This window comes from Schistocerca gregaria, chromosome 1 (genome assembly GCF_023897955.1).
Source record: "Schistocerca gregaria isolate iqSchGreg1 chromosome 1, iqSchGreg1.2, whole genome shotgun sequence".
Taxonomy (NCBI): Eukaryota; Metazoa; Arthropoda; class Insecta; order Orthoptera; family Acrididae; genus Schistocerca; species Schistocerca gregaria.
The window spans coordinates 183,338,192-183,357,973 of NC_064920.1; the positions used below are offsets into that span (position 1 = coordinate 183,338,192).

The window sequence follows — 19,782 nt, forward strand, 5'->3', positions numbered from 1 at the left end:
GGAACTAAAAGTTTTGGATGAATTAAATACAAACAGGCAGTACATTATTGAGATAATCTGACAGTTTTGGCATAAGAGACACTGAAACAGCTTACTCATGCATTAAAAAAATAGTCACTGTTGAATGAACAGCAAGATATGATGCTGCCCAAAACAATTCACATTCCAAATAGTACATTTATTAAAAAAATCATTATTTTCAGTATCAGTAATATAGATTGTATGGCTATACAGCTTGTTGTTTCTCCCATGTAATTTCTGATGTTCTGCTGGATCCAAGTCCTAATTCAGAGATAAATTACAACTGCAAATATTTAGAGGTATACCTATGAAAATATCTTCATTCTCATACATATTAAATATAAATGAGCAATTAACTCATGCCTCAACACACCTAAATTAAGGTAGCACATAAACCAACAAACTGACACACAGAAAAACTGCTTGTTTAAGTTCTGTTTCTTCTATTTTACATATCTGTATAGAGTATTCATAAAACATACCTACAGTATTTATGAAAAAAAAACATTTGACAATAACACAATTGAAAATATTTCACTGTTAGTGGCTCTCAAAATATCTGGAAAAAGAGAAGCTTATTTTCTGTAGCCATTTATACAATTATTTGTTTGTTTTTCTGGATAGCATTGCAAAACTACATGCCTGTTCATAGTCTCACTACAAACAATTATCAGTAATTTTTTTGGTTTTGGTATGTGTGTCTTAAAGGGTTAATACCTCAAAACAAAGAAGACTTAATGGAAACCTTCACAATAATGTTAAGCAAAATTAAGATCAGATTTTAAAACCATGTTATATCAAAAACATACTGCAATTCACCAATTACTACTCCAATAGTGCAGTTGATTGTCTTTTGTCTCCTGTTATGAAATTGAAATGCTACAATAATAAATAAATAACTTAAGATATTCTACATAGTAGGAACATGTCCACAGAATTAATTACATTAAGGATTACAGAAAGAGAATATGGGAATAATCAGGGCAAAAAAATCTGAAATAATACCTCTGATAACAGCAAGGTTAAGTATGTCAGTGGCATTGGCAGCAAAAAGAAGGAACTTGGGCCAAATACTAGAAAGTTAATACTGAAGCACAATATTTCAAAAGAACTGGTGCCTTCAGAAATTGTGCAGGATATGAAATAAATGATTTCCATTTGTTTGTATGGTATAGAATGTATTAAAGACAAATTTGCATTGTATTTTTTCACTATTTTACTGTATGAGACCTAAGATTCTGAACAGCTTTAATTTGACTTCAGAATTATGAAAAGGATAGATTACTATTCATCATGTAGAGAAAATGCTGAATTGTAAGCAGGCACAACAAAGAGACCTCTGTGTATTTGAGCTTGCAGCCAAAAGGCTTCCCTCTATTTGTGTATATAAGTACAATATAACTTCTTCGCAATTTCAGTGCAGTAATGTGTTCATTGTAAATGTGTGTGTGTGTGTGTGTGTGTGTGTGTGTGTGTGTGTGTGTAAGTACAATCTAACTTCTGCACCATTTCAGTGCAGTAATGTGTTCATTGTAAATAAGTATTATAGTAGTTGTATTATGTGTTTATTACCTCATAAACAAATTAAAAAAATTATTTTAAATTGAGTGCATTAGTATTTGTAAAATGACTTACATATAGAGTTCATTAAAAATGACGATCATTCCACTTGGGACCTGTGGAATGGTACATTAGATTATTTGTTTTAGTTGTGAATATTTGTCATGTATTGTTGTGTTTCTGACATGTTCCACATCCTGGAGGACCTCCTCACTACATATCAATTGGAATGAAAGTAAATCTAATCTAAGCAGCTGCTGAGGCTGAACTGCAGTCTGCCTCAGTGTCCAGAGACAGTGGTCATGTGTGCCTGAGACGTGCTTGTGTAAAACTCTCTCTCTCTCTCTCTCTCTCTCTCTCTCTCTCTCTCTCTCTCTCTCTCTCTCTCTGTGTGTGTGTGTGTGTGTGTGTGTGTGTGTGTGTGGTTTCTACTTTAGAAGAAGGCCTTTTGGACAAAACCTCAAATGTGTAGCAATTTTTCTGTTAGGCCTGTCTGCAACTCAGAGTCTCATTCATATGTTAAGCAACAATCATCCTTTTCATGGTACTGTAGTTATTATATCTAGGATTTTCCTTTATTTAGTTTAATTTCATGGTTAATAAATGCTTCCTTCCTCTATTTCTCCCTTCTGATACAGCTGTTAAGATTATGAACATTAAAAAGTTAATGTTTGCTATTGTTAGTGTAATTTTACCTAAAATAGCTACACAATACCTTCGGAAAGAAATAATTACTCTCAAATTACATCTAAATATTTACAAGATAAAAAAGTTGATTGGTAAATAATATACTTTTCTAAAGTAGACCAAAAGTTAACGTTTGCTCTCTGTTATTTTCCCCTTACCATTCATTTCCAAAGTTTTGAAGAGCTAATATTATACAACAACATTTTGTGTAAGAAATGAAATAACTACAAAATAACTGAATCAACGGAACAGCTCAATGTTCTTTAATAGCTAATAATTGGAACCAGGAAAGAGATGCATAATGTGCAAAATAAAGATATTTCACTGGAGAAAATTATTTGACTTGTCTCCAACACTTTGGAGGAACATACAGTGAACTTGTTTTAAAGCCAAAAACAAATAAACAAGGAAAAAATCTATTGATCAAGCAGGAGCAGATAAGATAGTAACATAGAAATGAAGGAGTACATACTACTCAATTTCAAATCTTTGTGATATTTTGCCACCAAAAGAGAGGTGAAAGTTTAGTGTACGTGAGATGTACATGAATTTGGCAAGAAAATATTTCACAAGGTCAGGTAAGAGACATTATGGCAGAACTACAGGGAGATCAAGAGAGCACAAACAACATTTTACACTATGTGCATTCTCTTGTTTGTTTGCATTTTGTACGTATAAAACAGAGGTGTACGTTATTTGCAGAATAGGTGGAACAGTTGTCACTGTTAGCACAGCTCAACTGATTCTATGTGTGAGTCACTCATTTTACACTTAACAATTGAAAAATGAAGTACCAATAGTTTCTTAAATGTGCAGAATGAATATAAGAAATTATTAGTCCTAGTGACAAAGGAAGTTATGATGACTAACAGTCTTGTTTTTAATAATGCAGATTGGGGACCAGTGAGTTGTAATCACAGTGTTATGTTCTGACAAGCTGTAGCATAAACTGATACTAAAACATCAATAAACATTCAGATCCTATACAACAAAACCAATTTAAAAAGAGGATATGGAAAACATACAAACAAAATTTAAATATAATTATAATCAAGGAAGTGTGTGTGTGTGTGTGTGTGTGTGTGTGTGTGTGTGTGTGTGTGTGTGTGAGAGAGAGAGAGAGAGAGAGAGAGAGAGAGAGAGAGAGAGAATAATGATAACAAGTGATCATATGAGACACTGTGGGTTATTTAACAATCATTTTACGCATAGCATGAAGAAAAACACGCAAAATATGAAATGGTGGATGTATCTGATATTTTCTGGGAAAAAATTTGAACAGAGAAAATGAGTCACCAACTACCTGTATCTTGCTGATATCTGTTACATCCTTCAATACAATTATGGATGTAATAAGTGAAAAATTCTGAAAACACAACCCAAATAACATGAATAGTTCTATATATGCATAAACATGAGACAACCAACACAAACTAACTATATTTTTAAGTTACAACTTTATACTCATCTTTTTCATAATCTAAAGCAATAAACTTACAATTCTTGCATTTGCACTTCTTGATCAACGTTTCATCCTTTATGTCCTCATGGCAAGCTTTGCAATAATACCAGGCACTGTAATGAAACAATGAGAAAATATTTCATAAAATATATAAAAAAATGAGTCAAATGAAGAAGCACCAAAGCTCCTATTAGATGTATTTATAAATAGTAATACACAGTTACATTAGCCTATTCATCCAAAGATTTTTAAAAAAAAGAACACTAGAGTGACATGAATTCATGATAATAGACAAATACATAACACAAATATGTTGTTCCACCTCTCTCCTATCAGGTTTATGATAACAAGTAAACAAGATACACACATACAAAATTGTAAACTTTTTATGTATACTGACTCACTTCTTTTTAGCAACAACTCAGTATGTAATTTGAAATAATGAGAAAAACTGTGGTATATCCACATTTTGTGTCTTTAACTTTTAAATATGACATTGTTCTACCAAGCAGTGATGCAGGAAGGACCTTGCCGTTGGTGGGGAGGCTTGCGTGCCTCAGCGATACAGATGGCCGTACCGTAGGTGCAACCACAACGGAGGGGTATCTGTTGAGAGGCCAGACAAACGTGTGGTTCCTGAAGAGGGGCAGCAGCCTTTTCAGTAGTTGCAGGGGCAACAGTCTGGATGATTGACTGATCTGGCCTTGCAACATTAACCAAAATGGCCTTGCTGTGCTGGTACTGCGAACGGCTGAAAGCAAGGGGAAACTACAGCCGTAATTCTTCCCGAGGACATGCAGCTTTACTGTATGATTAAATGATGATGGCATCCTCTTGGGTAAAATACTCCGGAGGTAAAATAGTCCCCCATTCGGATCTCCGGGCGGGGACTACTCAGGAGGATGTCGTTATCAGGAGAAAGAAAACTGGCATTCTACGGATCGGAGCGTGGAATGTCAGATCCCTTAATCGGGCAGGTAGGTTAGAAAATTTAAAAAGGGAAATGGATAGGTTAAAGTTAGATATAGTGGGAATTAGTGAAGTTCGGTGGCAGGAGGAACAAGACTTCTGGTCAGGTGACTACAGGGTTATAAACACAAAATCAAATAGGGGTAATGCAGGAGTAGGTTTAATAATGAATAGGAAAATAGGAATGCGGGTAAGCTACTACAAACAGCATAGTGAACGCATTATTGTGGCCAAGATAGATACGAAGCCCACACCTACTACAGTAGTACAAGTTTATATGCCAACTAGCTCTGCAGATGATGAAGAAATTGAAGAAATGTATGATGAAATAAAAGAAATTATTCAGATAGTGAAGGGAGACGAAAATTTAATAGTAATGGGTGACTGGAATTCGAGTGTAGGAAAAGGGAGAGAAGGAAACATAGTAGGTGAATATGGATTGGGGCTAAGAAATGAAAGAGGAAGCCGCCTAGTAGAATTTTGCACAGAGCACAGCTTAATCATAGCTAACACTTGGTTTAAAAATCATGAAAGAAGGTTGTATACGTGGAAGAACCCTGGAGATACTAAAAGGTATCAGATAGATTATATAATGGTAAGACAGAGATTTAGGAACCAGGTTTTAAGTTGTAAGACATTTCCAGGGGCAGATGTGGACTCTGACCACAATCTATTGGTTATGACCTGTAGATTAAAACTGAAGAAACTGCAAAAATGTGGGAAATTAAGGAGATGGGACCTGGATAAACTGAAAGAACCAGAGGTTGTACAGAGTTTCAGGGAGAGCATAGGGGAACAATTGACAGGAATAGGGGAAAGAAATACAGTAGAAGAAGAATGGGTAGCTCTGAGGGATGTAGTAGTGAAGGCAGCAGAGGATAAAGTAGGTACAAAGACGAGGGCTGCTAGAAATCCTTGGGTAACAGAAGAAATATTGAATTTAAATGATGAAAGGAGAAAATATAAAAATGCAGTAAAAGAAGCAGGCAAAAAGGAATACAAACGTCTCAAAAATGAGATCGACAGGAAGTGCAAAATGGCTAAGCAGGGATGGCTAGAGGACAAATGTAAGGATGTAGAAGCTTATCTCACTAGGGGTAAGATAGATACTGCCTACAGGAAAATCAAAGAGACCTTTGGAGAGAAGAGAACCATGTGTATGAATATCAAGAGCTCAGATGGCAGCCCAGTTCTAAGCAAAGAAGGGAAGGCAGAAAGGTGGAAGGAGTATATAGAAGGTTTATACAAGGGTGATGTACTTGAGGACAATATTATGGAAATGGAAGAGGATGTAGATGAAGACGAAATGGGAGATACGATACTGCGTGAAGAGTTTGACAGAGCACTGAAAGACCTGAGTCGAAACAAGGCCCCCGGAGTAGACAACGTTCCATTAGAACTACTGACGGCCTTGGGAGAGCCAGTCATGACAAAACTCTTCCATCTGGTGAGCAAGATGTATGAGACAGGCGAAATACCCTCAGACTTCAAGAAGAATATAATAATTCCAATCCCAAAGAAAGCAGGTGCTGACAGATGTGAAAATTACCGAACTATCAGTTTAATAAGCCACGGCTGCAAAATACTAACGCGAATTCTTTACAGACGAATGGAAAAACTGGTAGATGCAGACCTCGGGGAGGATCAGTTTGGATTCCGTCGAAATGTTGGAACACGTGAGGCAATACTGACCTTACGACTTATCTTAGAAGAAAGATTAAGAAAAGGCAAACCTACGTTTCTAGCATTTGTAGACTTAGAGAAAGCTTTTGACAATGTTGACTGGAATACTCTTTTTCAAATTCTAAAGGTGGCAGGGGTAAAATACAGGGAGCGAAAGGCTATTTATAATTTGTACAGAAACCAGATGGCAGTCATAAGAGTCGAGGGGCATGAAAGGGAAGCAGTGGTTGGGAAAGGAGTGAGACAGGGTTGTAGCCTCTCCCCGATGTTATTCAATCTGTATATTGAGCAAGCAGTAAAGGAAACAAAAGAAAAATTTGGAGTAGGTATTAAAATTCATGGAGACGAAGTAAAAACTTTGAGGTTCGCCGATGACATTGTAATTCTGTCAGAGACGGCAAAGGACTTGGAAGAGCAGTTGAACGGAATGGACAGTGTCTTGAAAGGAGGATATAAGATGAACATTAACAAAAGCAAAACGAGGATAATGGAATGTAGTCAAATTAAATCGGGTGATGCTGAGGGAATTAGATTAGGAAATGAGACACTTAAAGTAGTAAAGGAGTTTTGCTATTTAGGAAGTAAAATAACTGATGATGGTCGAAGTAGAGAGGATATAAAATGTAGACTGGCAATGGCAAGGAAGGCGTTTCTGAAGAAGAGAAATTTGTTAACATCGAATATAGATTTATGTATCAGGAAGTCGTTTCTGAAAGTATTTGTTTGGAGTGTAGCCATGTATGGGAGTGAAACATGGACGATAACTAGTTTGGACAAGAAGAGAATAGAAGCTTTCGAGATGTGGTGCTACAGAAGAATACTGAAGATAAGATGGATAGATCACGTAACTAATGAGGAGGTATTGAATAGGATTGGGGAGAAGAGAAGTTTGTGGCACAACTTGACTAGAAGAAGGGATCGGTTGGTAGGACATGTTTTGAGGCATCAAGGGATCACAAATTTAGCATTGGAGGGCAGCGTGGAGGGTAAAAATCGTAGAGGGAGACCGAGAGATGAGTACACTAAGCAGATTCAGAAGGATGTAGGTTGCAGTAGGTACTGGGAGATGAAGCAGCTTGCACAGGATAGAGTAGCATGGAGAGCTGCATCAAACCAGTCTCAGGACTGAAGACAACAACAACAACAATTCTTTATTAGGAAAATCAGGATTGTGAGAGGAATTTCAATCAAGAAAGTGTAACAGGGTCATTACTGTTGATGTACATAAAATGCCCTTTGCATATCATCAATGGATCTTAAGAGGTTATTCACAATGGGGGCAAACTGTACCATGTCATCAATAACATGAAGATGATTCTAGTTGGTTCCCTTAACACAAATTATTTCTTCTTTTTCCTGGTTTAGTGATCTGAATGTTTCCTCTACAGTTGATGATAATTAAGATGATATAGAATTTCCTTCCATGACTGCTCACTCATACGGTGGTTCAAATCCACATCTGACCATAGGTTTTCTGTGATTTGTTTGTAGGTTGGGCACTCGCATGGCACCATCCTATGCCAACCTATTCATGGGCCATCTAGAGGAATCCCTTGTAAAAACCCAGAATCCTAAACACCGCACCTGGTTCAGAGTCATCGATGAAATCTCTGCTATCTGGATCGAAGGTGAGGCCACCTTATCCACATTTCTCCAGAACCTCAACTACTTCTCCCCTATTTGCTTCACCTGGTCCTACTCAACCCAACAATCCATCTTCCTGGATGTTGACCTCCACCTCAAAGATGTCTACATCAGAACCTCTGTCCATATCAAACATACTACCACCAGCATTATCTCCACTTCAATAGCGCCACCCGTTCCATACCAAGAAGTCCCTTCTGTACAGCCTAGCCACCTGTGATCATTGCATCTGCAGTGATGAGCAATCCCCCTTGAAATGTAATGAGGGTCTCACTTAGGCCTTTACTGACTGTAATTATCATCCCAAACTTGTAAAAAAACAAAACACCCACGCCATAGCTTTCCAGTCTCCCACCACCTCCCAAAGAAGTCCCACCATCCGGCCACAGAGGAGCATTCCCCTCGTAACTCAGTACGACCCAGGACTGGAGCAATTGAATTACATTACCTCTCATCACACCTTGAAATGAGAAATGTCTTCCCCACTGTCCTTCCCACCCCTACCACAGTGGTATTCCGCCATACACCGAACCTTCATAATATACCGTGTTTACTCAAATCTAAGCCGCACATTTTTCCAGTTTTTGAATCCAAAAAACCGCCTGTGGCTTAGAATTGAGTGCAAAGTTGGCGGAAGTTCTGAAAAATGTTGGTAGGTGTCGCCACAACTCACTTCTGCCGTCAAATGTATGTAGCGCAACACAGGTATGCTTTGCAGGCACAAAGATAAATACTGGCGCCAAAACCTCTGCGTCACACGTCAGTAAATAAATTAAAAGAGAAGGTAGAAGAATGTAAACATTATGTCATGTATTCTTTCATGTTTGCTGCTATCTCATTTAAATCCTGTGTGCCTAATAAACTACGAAACTTGAGTGAGACAACAGCAAACACGGAAGAATATACATATCATGTCATGTTTCTATTCATATTATTCTTATGCTCAATAGTGATACAGTCAGAAATGAAGCACGGCAATTGACTAGGTTTTTAAATCTAAGATGACTCTCATTTCTGGGCAGAATGTAACGTACTAAAGAGGCGACTGCAAAGATTTTCAAATGGAGAAAATTTTTCACTAAACTCTCGTTCAGAACATCTTCTATCATACACAGTCTATTATTTGTGTCTTATTGATCATTATGAAAGAAAGCAGCAGCGTGAGTAACAACAAATCGCAGTCTCTTGCCATTGTTTCACTTACGAGACAATTCCTCTCTTTTTTTATTGTAAGCCGTGGTAGCGCACACAAAAGCAAGGTCGTAAACATTTATTGTCAGAATGCAACAAAGAATGCTTCACAAAGTACAATACTGCATTTTCAGCTTAGTGGCGTAAACCCCTATAACAAAGAAAACGTCACTTACAGATCAAAGCAAAATAAGCAATCGATTCAAACCAGATGATGCACACAAAAAAGGAAGGGTACCCATATAAATACGGACAGAGCGCAGGACACATAGCAATGGCTACTTGGTAAAGCTTAACTGTTAAGCTTACGACTCGAACTGAACTACTGTAGCTGTACCTTCAGCCATTCGACCTCAATAGTGTTTCAAGTTACAATGGACCAACTTTGGAGGAACGGTCTAAAACTATTCTCTCACCTTGAATTTCGAGTCTCAATTTTCAGCAGCGGCTTAGATTCGAGAATTTTTTTTCCTTGATTTCGAGTCTCATTTTTCTGGTGCGGCTTAGATTCGAGTAAATACAGTACTTGTCCATCCTTACACAACCCCTGCTCCCAATCCCTTACCTCATTGCTCATACCCCTGTAATAGACCTTGATGCAAGAGCTGTCCCATACATCCTCCCACCACCACCTCCTCCAATCCAGTCACTAACATCACCTATCCCATTAAAAGCAAGACTACCTGTGAAACCAGTCATGTGGCCTACAAGCTAAGCTGCAACCACTGTGCTGCATTCTATGTAGGCATGACAACCAACAAGCTGTCTATCAGCATGAATGGCCACCAACACACTGTGGCCAAGAAACAAGTGGACCACCCTGTTGCTGAACACATTGCCCAATATGATATCCTTGATTTCAATGACTCCTTCTCAGCCTGTGCCATATGGATCCTTCCCACCAAGACCAGATTTTTTCAACAGCACAGGTGGGACCCTTCCCTGCAATACATCTTGCATTCCCATAACCCCCCTGGCCTCAACCTTTGTTATACACTCTCCTCACCCATAAAGCCCCTTCCCTCCTCATATTCCAGCACTACAGCCGTCATTCCACCAGCACACCAAGTCTTTTTATTTCTCTCCTTTCCCCCCTTTTTCCTGTACTCAGTCTAACCTGCAGCACTTTGCTGTCTGCCACCCCCACCGTACTATCCTTCCCCCTCCCTGCTCCAGTCTCCTCCTTACCCCCATCCAGTTACTACTCCCATCATGCACTGGTGCTGCCGCTTGCAGTGTGGTTTCTGTTGCCTGTGACTGCAGTCGTGTGTGTGTGTGTGTGTGTGTGTGTGTGTGTGTGTGTCAAAAGGCCTTAACAGCCGAAAGTTTTAATTGTGAGTGTCTTCTTGGGCTATCATCTGTGACTTAGCATCACTATGTGGTGAGTAGCAACGTTCCTTCTCATATATTGTTAAATTCTACTGTAAATTTTATTTTTTAAAATATTTTGTGGAAGATTTTTTATGTTTTTATTGTTACATGTATAATAAACAATAAAAATATAGCAAAAAATAAAATTTGGAGTGCACGGTATTTGAGTTTTCATAGCATTAACATTATATCCATTTTGTGTAGTTATCTGTTTAAATGCACTTTCTTTTCATAAAAATAAACTTTAAAATTTATTTGAATATATATTTTTGTGTAGTATTAATGTAACCCTTTTACATAAAATCTCAATTTTTCTACTGGAATTACTTAACTCAACTGGTATGGTTATTTAAATATAGCAGTCACTCAGATTGCACCAGGGACAGTGTGTGGCTAAAAAATGAACTGGGAAAGTAACAGTTAAGCAAATTTCAGAGTTTTGTAGCACTTATAGCAAATCCCTGAAAAATAAAATGAAGAAGTACACAACAGCAATGTTTCCAATATATCTTATTCAATGTATAGAATGAAAATGTGGGTACAGGGCAGGGGAAAGAAAATACAGCTTAAGCTACAGAAATGCACATCCTGAATCAAGTTAAATATTGCAGGTTTGTGCAGTTCTGTGTGTAGCATTTTCTTGTGTATATACTGGTGTGTAAAATGAGTAAACAGATGAAGTTATGAGCTCATGAAAAAAAAAAAAAAAACTAATCTCGATCAAATTGTACATGTTTAATAGACAGTATATATACAACACATTCCAAATATATTAAAAACAAAGATTTCAAGACTTACCAAGCGGGAAAGTGCTGGTAGACAGGCACAATAAAATAACACACAAACACACACACAAAATTTCTAGCTTTCGCAAAGGCCTTTACAAATATCTGCTTGTGTCTGTGTATGTGCAGATGGATATGTGTGTGTGTGTGCGAGTGTACACCTGTCCTTTTTTCCCCCTACGGTAAGTCTTTCCGCTCCTGGGATTGCAATGACTCCTTACCCTCTCCCTTAAAACCCACATCCTTTCGTTTTTCCCTCTCCTTCCCTCTTTCCTGAAGAAGAAACCGTTGGTTGCGAAAGCTAGAAACTTTGTGTGTGTGTTTGTGTGTTATTTTATTGTGCCTGTCTATCGGCGCTTTCCCGCTTGGTAAGTCTTGGAATCTTTGTTTTTAATATATTTTTCCCATGTGGAAGTTTCTTTCTATTTTATTTACACATTCCAAATATATATGTATGTTTCATAAAACCTCACCATGACAAGATAGGATTTGTAAATCACATGAGTAACTTCATAACTGTCTTTCAAGCACAATAAAAGAGACAGAAATTTACCTACTATAAAACAGTCTTACACTAGCTACTGGATAGTTGCTGGGAAATGTTGTACGAAAAGGCTCACTTCATCTTCTAAGCACAATGGCTGTCACTTATGTCAATACCAGGTAATGAGTATTTTTAAGCCAATTGAAGCACTCAGTGATGTAAGCTATGATTTAATTTCTTTGAGAACCAATATTTCATTTAGTGATGATTGGGAGAGGGGGCATAAACAGTAAGCTCATCTCTGCAAGTACGGATAGCATTATGCAGATCACTGGGGTTGTTCCCTACACAAATGTGAAGACCGTATCACTCTGTAGGTGATATTACAAACCCTCAATGAAGCATTCCGCTGAATATGAAAATGCTGAGATTCAGGAGCTGCTCAACGAAATGGGGTGATCATGCACGGATGTGACTGATGTGTCACCTCACACACTGTCACATCAAACACATGGCCTATCTCTGAATGTTCTTCTGAGTGTTCTTCTTCAGCACACTAGTGCAGAAGTGTGCACAGAATCATCTAAGTGAAAAATCCATGCAATAAACACATTTATTTATATATAAAAGCCGACTAAGGAATTTTCCCTTGTGTGAGACTGCTTCTAAAAGACCATGTGTTGTATGTCAATTTAAGGTTATAAATTCTCACATTTTACTATTTGCATCACTTCTTCTGTGTTATCTTTCACTGACTGTATCAATACCCATTTGATTTGTGATTTCAAACATTTGCAGGTGCTGTGATAAACTAGTATTGTTATTGTCAATTGTAAGCTTAAACAAAATTGTGCTCCTTTAAAATTTTAAAGGACAGTAGGCCTATCCTCATTCAAAATAATTTTTCTTTAATCTCATTGTACAATTACATGAGAAACAGGTTAGTTCAGAATTTCCGGATGCTTACAAAACTATATTTTCGTCTTAGTGGTACAAGTGTTTTGGATACATAGTTTTGTTCATAGCAAATCAGCATTAATGGTTCACAGTTCAACCAAAGTTTACATCACACCTGTATTTTATTGAATATCAATGCAAATTAACATTCGTTTTTTAGAATTTTTTAAAGCTACAATTGTCCTTTGCATAATTTACAAGCAATCTGTAACAAATCAAGGTTTCTGATTTAGTCACTGTAGCAGATTTTCTAACCAATATTTTGTGTTATGTAAAGTTTTCCCTTTAAGAGGAGTAGCCCTCTATATTATCTGCAGTTATCGTAAATTAAGTTGATTTTTGAGTTTGGTAACAACTATAATTAAGATCAAAATGATTTACAAAACTAGTAATTTTTATGACAGGTTTTTGTGTTGCTTTAATAGAAATATCATTTTTTGTATCTGCTTCAATTCCTTAGGGATTTAGCGGCTTTTCATCTCAACAGATTAAAAGATAATCAGCAGGTCTAATTTAAAGTCATCTTTTCACTGCCTTGAAATGTATTGCACCAGTCAAAACGCAGCCCCACTGTGATTGCTATTCTCAAACACAGGATGAGTTGGTTGGCATTTGTAAGCAGCTGGATATCACCCTGAATAATGTCAAACTATTGACAGCTACTGCAAATCGGTGTGACAAAAGAGCTCCCAAGAGTCATGTACCTGTGATACTCATCCCAGAGATACCTCAAGTACTATCCTCTCCTGTGGATCCTATCTCCTCTGCAGAAACTACAACATCTGTCGTTACCCGTCCATTTGACTGTCAGTGGTTTGTCAGTGGTAGATCTAGATATACTGTGGACAGGGGCTAGGGAGGACACAAGGTGTTGCACAGATTCCCCAAACCAACAAGTTTGGGGTTCTGCCTTTCACTGAAATTGAAACTGACCTAGTGGGAGTCACTTCACCTATTGTGGCGAGAGCTGCTTTATCCAGTGTCAGGAGGAGGCAAACACTAAAGGTTAGGGGTCTATTAATTGTTGGCAGTTCAAACATATGGTGAATGATGGAACCCCTTAGGGAAATGACAGTAAAGGACAGAAAGGACACCCGGTGCACTCAGAGTGCATATCTGGGGGCCTCATTCGACATGTTGAAAAGGCTATTCAAGCAGCCATTGAAGGAACAGGATGCGACCAACTGCAGATTGTGGCACATGGTGAACATATTATGCCTGTTGTCCAGGCTCCAAAGTCATTCTTGGGTCATTCCAGCGATTGGTAGAGAAGGTTGAGAAGACCAGCCTTGGGCATGGAGTTTCAACAAAGCTCATAATTTGCAGCATTATCACCACAACTGATTATGACCCTTAGGTTCTGAGTTGAGTGGAAGGAGTGAACCAGAGACTTCAAAAATACTTTGACAAATTAAACTGTAATTTCCTGGATTTGTGCCACAGGGCTGAGAACTGAACAGTTCACTCAATAGGTCAGGTGCGCACAATACATCAGATGCTGCTATTCAGGTAGCTGACTGTGTGTGGGACGCACACAAGATTTTTTATTTTTAGATTAGGTGACTCTACATCCAACCCAGATAACAATGCCTCCCAAAGGTGAGAGTATTAAAATCCTAATGGTAAACTGCTGAATAATTCACAACAAAGTGCCAGAGTTTGAACTGCTCATGAAAAGCAGTGAAGCTCACATAATACTGGGTGCAGAAAACTGGTTCAAACCTGAAATTGACAGCAGTGAGAATTTTGGGGAACTTTAAAGGAGAGAGCAAAAGGATAGGCAAATGGGTATTTATTGCAAGGGACAAGAAACTCAAATCAACTAAGAAGAAATTGAAGCTGTATGTGAGGTTGTTTGGGCAGGATTCAGTATAAGGGTTGGGCATAAAATAATAATTGGATCCTTCTATCACCCACTGGACACATCTCCTAGTGCAAACAAAAATTTCAGAGAAAACCTCAGTTCACTCATACGTAAGTTCTCCAATCATACTCTAACCATTGGTGGGGATTTTAAACATCTAACAATTAACTGGGAAACTCACAGTTTTGTTTGTGGTAAGACATTCTGTGAAACTTTACTAAATGCCTTCTCTGAAAACTACTTAGAACAGATAGATAGAAACTTCAGTCATGATGGAAATGTATTGGATCTATGACAATGATGTCCACATCAAAACTGGTATCAGTGACCATGATGTGGTTGTGGCAACAGTGGTTACCAAATACAATGGACAACTAAAACGAGTAGAACGATATATACAGAGTGGAGAAAAATTGTGTTACGAAATTTTAACTCTGGATAGCGGATGCCAGTAGGAATCAAAATTACTAATGTTGCATTGGTCGACTATGCACAATTTTTAAACTACGGAAAGTTGCTCTGGACAACGAATGACTGCGAATGCTTTGCCTGCCAGTAACCATGATGTATCCAAGGCGGCCCTCATGCTCGGTGGCAGCAAGTCAGCCTCCCACTCTGGGGAAAATCCACCAGGGTTCCAACACATCCATTGTAGATTCATGATAAGATGTACCAGGAACAAACCCATCAACAGCCATTAGTTCATGTACAAGAAGTCTTTTACAAATTGTGCCTGACCTGCAAAGGTCCTTTTTTGTAGCTAGGACATTGTTTACTTAAAGAAAAGGCTCAAACTGGTCACCCTCTGATGCGGCACAAGCTTGGTAATATCTAACAATGTTTTGCTGAACTCTTTCAAAGATTTCTGGCATTGCCCTGATGCGATTGGCGGCATGTTGAATGTGGTCCATTAATTCCTCTTCATTGCTCTGTGGTTTGTGTCTGGGTAGGTGAACTAGAACCTTGAAGAATCCCCACAGGAAAAAATATGGTGGTGTGAGGTCTGGTAATTGCAGGGGCCATGTCCTATGAGCACCTCTGCCAATTACCCAGTCGTCGAAGAGGTCATTTAAATATTCGCGCACAGTACGACTGTTATGTGCAGGCACCACATAATGCCACAACCACATGCATAGCCGCATGTCCAGGGGCTGGTTAGAGTTTCTTGCAAAAAGTGGAGGAAATTTGCCTCGGTAAGCCGAGCAGGTAGATGGACCAGCCTACTCAGATGGTCACCCACAATACCTGCCCAAACGATTCACAAAAATCGTTCCTGGTGTCAGTGGACATATGTGATGTGAAGATTTCCCCTTGCCCAGTAATGAATGTTTTCAGTGCTGTGAAGGCCATTCTGATGGAAATTGCACTCATCGGTGGCAGAGAAGTTGAGATCTTGTGCAACACATTGCAGGAACTACTGGCGAAACCCTAGCCTATGTTCATAGTCCACCACAGGATGGAAACTAAATGGAAGCTGGCCATCATCCCCCAAAATACTCCAGACTACCCGATGAGTGACTGCCATGTCATGTCCAACCGCTCGAGTACTTGTCGTAGGTGCTTCCTTGAAGCGCTCAAGAACAGTCTCTTCAAATGCAGCATCCCATCACCTCCAAGGTTGTCCAGTGTCACCATGATATACAAATAAGGAGCTCAATCCACTGACATGCCAGTGAATTGCTGTAAACATTTGCGGGTGCGGTTGGTGTATTGCTTGGTACCGTTTCTCATACAACCATCGAGCTTCATGCACAATATCGTCAGCTAGTCCATAAACAAAAAAAATATCTCTTCTTGAAATGAATACTGTGCCACCATGCTTACTGTATGACTAAATCACAGGTGACATGTGTGTGCACTGAAGTGAAGCTTACATGTGAATGACTCTGACGAGAGGTGGAGACAAACAGCAAGGCCTATTTGACATGTGTGTTTTTATCATGTTGGGGAAGTGAGGGGTGAAGGACATTTGCATGTGTGAACTGACAACATTGTGCAGCCCATCAATCAACGAATGGCAACAGTGCAATCCCACAGCCAGTTGGAGCATGTGGTGCCAAGTTTCCATAGTTTAAAAATGGTGCATTATGGACCTACACAACATTAGTAATTTTGGTTCCTACTGGCATCAGATACCCCAGGGTTAAAATTTTGTGACACAATTTTTCTCCACCCTGTATGTTCTGTAAACTAGATAAAAAAAATGTAATGTCATATCTCAAATAGGAACTTGAGACTTTCAGCACAGGCAGGTGCATGAAGAGGAACTATGGTTCATGTTTTAAAGAATTCATGACCATACACTGGATAGATATGTACCCAGCAGAACAGTTCATAATGGGAGAGAGCCTCCGTGGCATCCGTGGCATATAGTCACTGTTAAGAAACTGCTAAAGAAACAGATATTACGGCATAATAGTTCTAAAACAAAGCACAGAGCTACAGATAGAGAGATGCTGATAAAAACCGTTTGGTTGTCAAGAGAGCAATGTGTGACGCCTTCAATGACTACTGTAGCAGAATATTGCCAAATGGCTTTTCACAAAATCTAAATAAATTCTAGTCATATGCAAAGGCAGTCAGTGTCACCAAAGTTGAGGTGCAGTCCCTAGCCAATGAGACAGGAACTGAAATTGAGGGTAGCAAAGCCAAAGCTGAAATGCTTAACTCCATTTTCAGTATTCCATTACAAAGAAATATCCAGGATAATTGCTACAAGTTAATCCTCATACCACTGAAAAGATAATGAAATACATATTAAAGTTAGTGTTGCTGAGAAACAGCAGAAATCATTAAAACTGACTAAAGCTCCAGGCCAGATGGAATCCCTGTCAGATTCTATACTGAATTTGTCTGAGTTAGCCCCTCTTCTCAGTACAATCTATCATAGATCTCCTGAATAAAAAACAGTGCCCAGTTCTTGGAAAAAGGCACAGGTCACACCCGTCTACAAGAAAGTGATCCAACAAGCTACCGTCCAATATCCTTGACATTGAGTTGTTGTAGAATCTTAGAATGTATTCTGAGCATAAACATTATGAAGCATCTTGAACAGGATGATCTCCTCAATACCAACCAGCATGGATTTCAAAAACATCAATCATGTGAAATCCAACTCATGCTTTTCTCACATGACATACTGAAAGCTTTGGATCAATGCAAGCAGGTAGATGCAGCAGTTATTGATTTCTGAAAATCGTCTGACTCAGTGCCTCATCTCAGTTTATTATCAAAAGTATGATCATATGGAATATCAAGTGAAGTTTGTGACTGGATTGAGGACTTTTTGGTACGGAGCACACAGTGTGCTATCTTGGATGGGGAGTCATCGTCAGATGAAGAAGTAATTTCTAGTGTGATCCAGGGAAATGTTCAGGGATCCTTGCTGTTCATGTTATATGTTAATGACATTGCAGACAATATAAATAGTAAAATCAATCTTTTTGCAGATGATACACTTATCTATAATGAAGTACTATCTGCATAAATATTGTGTAAGATCTCGATAAGATTTCAAAGTGGTACAGATATTGGCAACTTGCTCTAAATCTACATAATGAAAAATTATGCACTTCACAAAATAAAAACACTTAGTATCCTATGACCACAACATCAGTGAGTCATTGCTGGAACCAGCCAACTCATACAAAATCTGGGTTGTGTGGTAACTCCTTCCCTTGCCTCTATCTGTAGCAGCAGACAATGGGCTGAGTTGGCTGGAAACCAGCCCTGCAACACCTTTGCTGGTCACTTCCACTGGGTAGGAGGACTTAGACAGCCATGCTTTCTGGACGCTTAGCATGCCAATACATCACTTGATCAGACTCTTGCTCTGCTCTGATGAGGCAACATCCCCAGCAGTGATCTTGGCTGCTCGCATGTGGAACATCATGTGACTTGCATACTCATGAACCGCATTTTTGCCGGCGTATGTGCAAACCACAGAACTCATATACTGTGCTCATCGCCATTTTCCTGTCACGGTCACATTAGTGAGAGGAATGCTACTGCGTTTTTTCCATGCCGCCTCCCCAAGCTGTTCTACTGACTACAGGAGTACAAAGCCTGCTGAACACTCAGTTTGTCCCCCCAGTATTGGCAATTGGAATGCTCTGTGCAGTGTAGTGCAAATAGTACAGTGAAGTGCACAGGAAGGGAGGACTGCCGGGCCGATTTATTACTATTGCTAGCTGGCTGTTTTGACACTCCTTTGCCATCAAGTGTTCCATTGAAGTGGTTTTTCCTGCGCCACCACATGATGCCGAACAAAGGTTGCAAGCCACAATGGTCCATCCGGTCCAGGTCCTTCTCGATTAAGAGGTATTAGCCCAGTCCGAATGTTACTGTAGTCATGAGCTTTTGGGGTAGTATGTTAGAACCAGCTTGCACGGCTCTTCCAGCATTCCCCTTCACATACTGCTGTTTTCTTAACTAGCACACCATGTAGGCATGTATGACACTTAGGTGTATAGAAGGGAACATAATTCGTTCCTTCACTGGAGACCTACTCTAAACCAAAGAGCTGAGTCTCATTCCTGAAACCTGCTGGTTTTCCTTTCTTTAATACTTTGATTAGCACAACCCATGTGGTCGCAATATCAGTTCCCATTAGGTCAGCTGGACACATCCTGATTGCAACCCCTCCCACACCTGTCCACGCATGCCGCCCCTGCATGCATCACCATTCCCTGCCTGCACCCCTCCATGCACACTGTCCCTTCATACGCATCAACATACCCCTTCCGCCCCACTCCAATGCTCCCCTGTGTACGCCATCCCTCCACACGTACCACCACACCTCTCTTGCAACTGAGAGACACACACCTGGACAAGCCACAATGTAACCGTGTGGTGTACTGACCCCTTCCCACAATAACACATAGAGGAGACTGCATTGCATGCCCCGCCTGTCTTCTTCTCTGCAACATTGCCTGCCAGCAACCTCCGCATACTGCAAAGCACTGCCTCCACTGTTAAGTAGCAATGTCTCTGCCATACATTGTCACTCCTATGGTGATCATGCCTGATGAGCTCTCTTACCAGCAGCCCCCCAGCACCCCAACACCTACAAGCACTTAGGAAAGGTTGGGACTCAGCACGCAAC

General features: G+C 39.4%; 1 protein-coding gene across 7 annotated transcripts in view; it reads right to left on the minus strand.

The window, feature by feature from the left end:
• Window positions 1-19,782, minus strand: part of LOC126336369 (calcium-activated potassium channel slowpoke) — a 1,528,406-nt gene that overhangs the window by 381,967 nt on the left and 1,126,657 nt on the right. For all 7 annotated transcript variants that reach the window (XM_049999994.1, XM_050000012.1, XM_050000004.1 and 4 more), the window contains one exon: window positions 3,767-3,843. In XM_049999994.1, coding sequence (XP_049855951.1) covers window positions 3,767-3,843 — 77 coding nt within the window. The remainder of the gene's footprint in view (window positions 1-3,766; window positions 3,844-19,782) is intronic.